This window comes from Capsicum annuum, chromosome 3 (assembly GCF_002878395.1).
Source record: "Capsicum annuum cultivar UCD-10X-F1 chromosome 3, UCD10Xv1.1, whole genome shotgun sequence".
In the NCBI taxonomy this organism is placed as follows: Eukaryota; Viridiplantae; Streptophyta; class Magnoliopsida; order Solanales; family Solanaceae; genus Capsicum; species Capsicum annuum.
Window position 1 is genome coordinate 2724579 of NC_061113.1, and position 8726 is coordinate 2733304.

Consider the following 8726-nt stretch of genomic DNA (forward strand, 5'->3'; position numbering starts at 1 on the left):
AACTCCACCTCCGATTCTTGGAAATCCTATGTTGGGAACTCCACCTCCGTTTCCTGGAAATCCTACTATGTTGGGAACTCCACCAAGTCCTCCTATGTTAGGAACTCCACCTCCAATTCCTGGAATTCCTCCTCCAAATCTGGGAAGTAATCCTCGAATTAGTCCAAAAAATTTGGCGTCATTTACCTCATTTGCATGTCCTGCACCTATAATCATACATATGCATGTTAATAACCTCCTCAAATTCTTGTAATTTTTGTAATAACAAATTACAAAGCTATTAAAGAAAATTATTCTGTATTAAAGCTGTATATTAAATATCAAACAAATTTTTAAAATTGTTATTTTAACAAAATTTTTAATAGATCAATTTGGGATATAAATACTTATTGCGCATCTGCCTAACATACAAATAAGATGAATTTAGGCAGATCAAGATAATCTAAGTTATTAAATGGTGGGTCATGGACTAATTTTACGTAACTTTTAGATGAATGGAATTTAAATAAACCGAGATGTGCTAAGTCACTAAATGGTCGAATCATTCATCGATCCAAACTTGTGTAACTCTGGAAATTAAGCTATTGAGAATTACTAAAGGCTTATATTACTACTTCTCAGCTTCATTTTCAGATAAACATAATAATTAAGGTTTTTATTAAGGAGAGAATGAAAGTTAGATATTTCTTGTGTATCAATTTATGTGAATAGATACAAAGTATAAGAATCAAAATACTTAATTTGGGATATAAATTCAAGTATTAATTTTAAAATATTAAAATTATGTTATTTTTAAAGAATTACAGAAAAAGTATTACCAGTCAACTTAGCCAACGATTCAAAATATTTAGATAAATATTTGAATAAAAATTATTTAACTTTTCAAACAGTACGACCTTTATAAAATGCGACTAAGGGAGCATACCCTTAATTTCTAGTGAAGTAGTGGAGCTTTGAACCAAATTCCTAGCTGCAACCTCTGATGTTATTACAAGAAAAATAGCCAAAACAATTAGGAAAAAAACCTTCGATCCCCTTTTGAAACTATATAGTAAAAATATAAGTACTACTTGAAATTTGAATTATGATAATTATAAAAAGGATGAGGAAACTGATGAAACATTTTGCCTGTATTTATAGCATTAATCATTTGAACTTCCTTTAGCCTAAGATTGAAAATTTGCATAATAGAGTAGATATGTATGTACCGGACTAGTGCTTAATTAAGTTGGCAGATTAGAGTAATTAAATAACTGTATATAGCATTTTCCTAATTATTTATTTATGGCAAAGTGTAATTATATGATTATATATAACAGACTATGGAGTGTGAAATTACTATCTTCATATCTTTCTGCAATATTGCTCTAACCTAGTAATATTCAAAAATGTTATAAATGTCTAGAATCACTAGCTAGAAGTTAAATATAACGACATCATCTTTTTGGTTGTTATATCAAAGTTTTATTATAATAAAATACAATTGTTTTCGGAATAAACTTGACCGTTATAGAGAATGTAAGGCACACAAATTAGTATATTTGCTTAATTAACTGAAAAAGTTACATGGGAACTAGCCCAAATAAAACATCCAATTCTATTTATGGTACTGTTAAGTTACATGTGAAAGCAATCCTCAAAGAGAAATATTAAAGTTGTAAACTATAAATAACAGGAATAAATTAAGTAAATTTAACAAAAGGACACCCAAATTAGTGACCCTATCTATGAAAAAGACAAGGAACAAACTTTTATTAGCCTAATTAAACATGTAGCACAATAATAACATACTTTTCAAAATAAAAACCATGATGAGACTTGTAAGAGTAAGCTTTCCACTGATAATATTATCAAAAGGTTGGGGGTATCTGGACCATCAAATTATATAGCTTTTTGACATTGAAACACTGGACCATTTTTCTTTTATGGTTATATTTACTAAAAATAAATTTGTTTTTTGTTAGTAGTTATACTGCAGAAAATTAAAGCTTTGATCTTAAGGTTCATTTATTTGATTTGAGGTGCACAATTAGATTTTTAGTTCTTAATTCTATCATCATTTGTGTTAAATCTCATAATATGCATCATTAATTCTGTTTGATGACGAGTTTGCATAAGTATGTTATTATTGAGTCGGATTCTCAAAAATAAAAGAAACCGATGGATATTGTTGAGCTATATATGTTGATTCGAAATTTATATTGTTGAGCTATATATGTTGATTCGAAATTTTCATAATTAACAAATATCAAATAGGAAGCTCATACTATTTATGGTTGACAAACAACAACTGAAGAATCAAACTCTTATTATGTCTACTGAAACAACTGAACTACATAAGTTCTAGGAACGAAGTAAAGGAATCAAGTTCCTCGCGAATGACTGATGATCAGTTGAGGTGAAACAGATCCCAAGTACAAGAAAGATTGAAGGTAATTGAACTTAATAGGAAGTTTATAAGAGAATCAATGGAACATTAGAGTTGCAGAGAAAGTAGAAGAAGAGGAAGAAGGCAGTAAGTAAACCGAATGCATATTATATTTTCTTATTGAATCATTAGTTACAAGTGTGAAGGTACAAGTATATATATATAGGCATCCTAATCTTTATAGTTAGTTAACTAAATGTCATTAGTTGGTTAATTCTGAAACTGTGAATTGACTGAATCAACCTTACTTATCTTTTTTATCCTTCATGCCTTAACACTCCCCCTCAAGCTAGGAGGGGTGAATATATTCAGTAATCCTAGCTTGGATGATAGAAACTCATGTTGTGCTCTACTCAGGCCTTTTGTGAGAATATCTGCAGGTTGTTGTTGTGTAGAGATGTAGTTGATATCTATCAGATTTTGTTGTAGTTTTTCCTGATAAAGTGGCAATCTATTTCAATGTTCTTTGTCCTCTCATGGTAGACAGGATTGGCAGCAAGTTGAATGGTTGCTTTTCTATCACTATATACTTTAACAGGCAGCTTGATCTTCATGTCCAACTCTGTTAGCAATCTAACTAACCATACTAACTCTGTCACAGTTGTTGCTAAACTTCTGTACTCAGCTTCAGTTGAGCTTCTTGAAATGGTTGTTTTTTTCTTTGCCTTCCAAGATACTAGAGAATTTCCCATCTTAATAATGTAGCCAGTGATAGATTTCCTTGTAAGAGGGCAGGCTGCCCAGTCTGCATCACAATATGCAGTAAGTATGTTGTCTGACTCACTAGATAACAGTATTCTTTGACCTGGATTCTGCCTGATATATTTAACTATCCTTAGGGCAGCTTCCATGTGAGACCTTTTAGGTTGTTGTAGAAACTGGCTCAGAGTTTAAACACTATAAGATATATCTGGTCTTGTAATATTGAGATACAATAGTTTACCAACTAATTTTTTATATGTACCTTGATCAACCATAGAATCTTTCATGTTCTGACTAGTTTGATCATCATATTACTTGGAGGTAAGTTTAACATTAACATCAATAGGAGTACCTACAGGTCTAGCACCGGATAAACCAACTTCTGATATAAGTTTCAATGCATAATTTCTTTGATGCATTGCAATTCCAACTTTGGACCTGGCAAACTCAATGCCAAGAAAAAACTTTAACTCTCCGAGATCTTTCATTTTAAAAAATTGTTGCAATGACTTCTTTGTTCCTTCAATAAGAATCAAACTACTACCTGTAATCAATATGTCATCAACATAAACCAAGATCATTATAGTTGCCTCAACTGTTTTCTTAATGAATAATGAGTAGTCATGTTGACTCTGTTTGAACTTCAGATTCAGTAAGGCTTGAGTAAGCTTGTGATTCCATTGTCTTGGAGCCTGCTTCAGACCATAAAGTGATTTTACCAGTCTACACACTCTCTTCTCCCTGACTGGAAAATCCTTGAGGCAGGTTCATGTATATTTCATCATGTAAGTCTCCATGTAAGAAAGCATTATATACATCCATTTGATGGATGTGCCAGCCTTTGGATACTGCTAACGACAAGATGGTTCTCACAGTGACCATTTTAACTACTGGACTAAAAGTTTCTGTGTAATCTATTCCTTCCCTTTGGCTATATCCTTTAGCATCCAATCTTGCTTTGAATCTTTCAACCTCTCCACTTGATTTGTACTTCATTTTGTAAATCCATCTGTATCCTATAGGCTTTTTCCCTACAGATAGTTCAATCAATTCCCAAGTGTTATTTCTTTCCAAAGCTTTTATTTCCTCCTGCATTGCATCTATCCACCTTGAGTCCTTTACAGCCTCATCATAAGTAGTCGGTTCCACTAGAGAAGAGGTAGCCACAATATATGCTTTATAAGAATCAGATAAGTGATCATAAGCAACATTTGCAGATATGGGATATTTAACCTCTTTGTTAATGTTGAGTGAGATGAAATTTCATCCAAATAGGTGGATGGAACTCTCTAGTAGACCTTCTGAGTGTAGGAAAAATATGAGTCACAGGATTAGGCTCAGCTTCAACTATATCATGAGGTTCAGGAACTAGTACCAATGCCTCATCCTGAAGATTGTTAGTCATATCTTCATCAGGAAACTGCATATTATGATAAGTAGGAGATGAATCTACTGCATCATGAGAATCGGTAGGATGAACATATGAAAGATGATGAGCAATTTCACATATAATTTTTGTATTATCCAGAGCATTTAGAAAGGGTGCTTTAAACTGTTCAGTATGTATACTTGAGAAGGGAAAAATTGACTCTTTGAATATAACATCCCGGCTAACAAAAAAGGTTTTTGTAGATAAATCATATAGCACATAGCCTTTCTGAACCTCTGAGTATCCCATGTGTACAGAAGCTTTAGATCCTGGAGCTAATTTATCAAACTCTTGCAGTACCTTTGCAAAACACAAACATCCTAGCACTCTTAAATGTATTATAGATGGAGTCTTTCCATACAACTTCTCATAAGGTGAAAGACCATTGATAACCTTACTAGGTGTTCTATTGATCAAATATATTTCAACAAGCACCACTTGACCCCAAAACTTTAAAGGAATATGACCTTGAAACCTCAAGACTCTAGTGACCTCTAGCACATGTTTGTGCTTCCTTTCAGCAACTCCATTTTGCTGAGGGGTATAGGGACAAGTTCTCTGATGAATTATCCCCATATCTTTAAAAATTTTGCCACACACAGAATTAATAAATTCAGTCCCATTGTCTATCCTTACAGACTTAACTGTTTATCCAAACTGTGTCTTGACAAAGTATAAAAAATGTTGAAGAGAAACACACACATCTGCTTTACTCTTTAATAGAAATAACCATTTCATTCTTGTGAAGTCATCAACCACTGTAAGAAAGTACTTATTACCATCAAATGTAGCTACTTTATAAGGGCCCCAAACATCAACATGAATCAAGTCAAAACTATCTAAACTCTTGATAATACTGATAGGAAACACAAATCTTGTCTGTTTTGCAGAAGGACACACTGTACATTTATTCACTGATCTATTAACATCCTGACTATCCAAAGAAAACAACTTATTTAAGACTTTAGATGACACATGTCCAAGCCTCTTGTGCCACAGTTCTACTTCAGATTTCTGTATAGCATGTTTGTTGTGAACATTACTTGTTGCTGTAACTGTATCTTCTTGTAATTGATTTGATATGAGCTTATTCAAAAGTAGATATAATCCTCCATCTTCCTTATCAATCTCCTGTACCTTCCCATTGTAGATTTCCTGAAAAACACAAAAGTGTGGAAAAAATGTAACTGAACATCCCAACTCTCTTGTTACCTTGCTCACAGACATTAAGTTATATTTAAATTTTGAAAGATGCAGCACATTAGTAATAATACTCCTTGGTGAAATACAACAAGATCCTATATGAGTAACATGTGCAGTATCTCCATTAGGCAGACACACTTGTTTTGAACTATCAGTTTTTCTCAAGGAATCTTTAGTAATCATGTCAATTTTTGAAACCATATGGTTTGTTGCACCTGTGTCAATGATCCAGACCTCACTATTCTCAAAAACTAAGAGAGTCTTACCAGCAGTATTAGCTGCACTGACATGATCAACTCCTTTAGGCATGCCACCATTGTTACTTTGGTTCAGCATCTGAAGAATCTGTTTATATTGGTCTTTGTTAAATGTACACCCTTGGAGCTGTTTAGCATACTCATCCACCTCATTTGTAACACCTGTCATGAGATGTTTTTCTTTTGGAGACATGGGAACATTAGTGTTTAGCCCATAGTTAAACACATGTGGTGAATGCACAAAGATATCATTTTGTGACATAGTTTGACTGTTTATCACATTATATGCAGCACCAGAATTACCACTAACATAAACTTTTTTCTTTGACTTAAACCCAGTTGGATATTCCACCAACTTGTAGCACTGATCCTTGGTATGTACCTTACACTTGCAGAAATCACATATTACATTGAAATTCTTTTTGAACCTGGCATTTGTCCCAAGCTGGGAACTAGGTCCTGCATAACCTCCAGTATGACCAGAGTTAAAACTCTCATTCCCCTTGTTTCCACCAGTTCTTGAATATATGCCAAAAGAGTTCACATTACTTGATGCCACAAAATTCATTCCAAGACTGTTAGTATAGCTTGAAGCAACAGATTTTTGACACTCATCACTAATTATCATAGCATAAGCTTGATTCACAGTAGGAATTGGATTCATTAATAATATTTGACTTCTTGCCTGGTTAAAGGACTCATTTAATCCCATGAGAAATTGGTATAACTTCTGTCTATTCAAATGAGCAACAAAACCTCTTGAAACTTCACAGTTACAACCAGGAGAAAGCACCATGGCTTCAAATTCATCCCATAAGGTTTTGAGCTTTGTGTAATACACAGATACAGAGTTTGTTCCTTGTTGCAAGGTCACTATTTCTTTATGTAGGCTAAAGGTTCTTGATCCATCTAATTGATCAAACCTTTCTTTAAGATCAGTCCAAACATTGAAAGCACTAGAGGAAAAAGCTAGACCACCAAGAATACTTTTAGAAACAGAATTCAGCAACCACGAGAGAACTATGGCATTCACCCTCTCCCATTGGCCCCATAACTCCCCAGAAATTGTCTCTTTCGTACATGAACCATCAATTAGTCCAATTTTATTTCTACCCAACAAAGCTAATCGTATAGACCTACTCCATATTGCATAATTTTTAGTTCACAACAATTGGAAGGAAATCAGATTCACACCGCTTATATCAGTAGGATTCAAGAACAATGGATGATTGTAATCAATACCTTGACAGGGATTTATTGGCAGTGTGGAATTGGGATTCACAGGAAATCCTCCATTGTTGGATGATGAACCTTGAGCTTGGCCACCATTGTTGAGCCCTATAAGCCCATCTGCATTTGCTTGTTCATTTACAGTTTCCATTAACAAATCTTTGAAACTTTCTTGAGATAATTTTGCGAAAGCTTTTCAGTCAATTGACCTTCGATCTACTCTGAATCGGATCGATGTTTTGATACCATGAAGGTAATTGAACTTAATAGGAAGCTTACTAGAGAATCAATGGAACATTAGAGTTGCAGAGAAAGTAGAAGAAGAAGAAGAAGGCAGTAAGTAAACAGAATGCATATTATATTTTCTTATTGAATCATTAGTTACAAGTGTGAAGGTACAAGTATATATATATATAGGCATCCTAATCTTGATAGTTAGTTAACTAACTGTCATTAGTTGGTTAATTCTGAAATTGTGCATTGACTGAATTAACCTTACTTATCTTTTTTATCCTTCATGCCTTAACAAAGATTCATTAAGAAATTTAGTTTATGGTATAATCATGTGGATTACGCTAATTAAGGAACAAGAACTCAACATGAAAACAGTACGGTACTTTCTGACTACTAGAAATTAGTCAAAAATCCTCTATTTTTTATTATTATCGATAGGATTTTACCCTAAAAAAATGCAATATTTTTAATAGTGCATGTATCCGTAGGCCAGTTGTCTAACTCTTGGGTGCATGCAACAAATTAAAGAGAGAATCCTTCTTCTTAATTTGATGCTATTTCATTGCCTAAAAATTGATAAACCATTAGATAAAGTGGTCATTTCGACTTGAAATATCTACGTTTTCTATGTAGTCAACTTTCATACATATTTGTGGACAAAGATTTATGTCTTCCTTCGTGTATCTTTCGAAATAGATGTATACATCTAATTTTATTTCTCCCAAGTTCAATTTTATTCAGTTTTAGCTCACATTACCACACACCCTCGTCCATGTGATTATACCTCATAAAAATACAAAAATAACAATCATTAACTAATTTTATTTTTGTTTTAATCCTATCCTAACAATCTCTCCAATAAAAAGCGAATACCTCACCCACCCACACCCATATACCCATGTGTCTCCACCTCCTTACGTTCTTGGGATTCCTTTTAACTAAATCACAGCAAAATAGAGAGGGACCCACTGGAAACAAGGACACACATAACAAATTTTTCAATTTCCATTTGACTGATTCCCTTTTTCTTCATCATAATGACGATATAAACACTCACTTGGGAGAATTCCCTCACATATACTCTCATCCACGGCGAAACACACAGATCAGGCCATATACACAAAAAAATCCAGACTATTTTGAACACACAATTCTCACCGTCATCCTCACTGATACACAGACCACCATAGACACTCCATTTTTCTTTGCCCATTTACACATAAATCACTCACCTTACTGCCAT

At 33.6% G+C, this 8726-nt stretch overlaps 1 protein-coding gene across 1 annotated transcript; it reads right to left on the minus strand.

Moving 5' to 3' along the window:
• Nucleotides 1-5207: 5207 nt before the first annotated feature.
• Nucleotides 5208-7400, minus strand: LOC107873996. The gene is made up of 3 exons (XM_047410287.1): nucleotides 7240-7400; nucleotides 5772-7155; nucleotides 5208-5714 (listed from the first exon to the last, which is right to left on the minus strand). The coding sequence occupies exons 1-3, from the start codon at nucleotides 7398-7400 to the stop codon at nucleotides 5208-5210; spliced, it is 2052 nt and encodes a 683-aa protein (XP_047266243.1).
• Between the last annotated feature and the right edge of the window lie 1326 nt (nucleotides 7401-8726).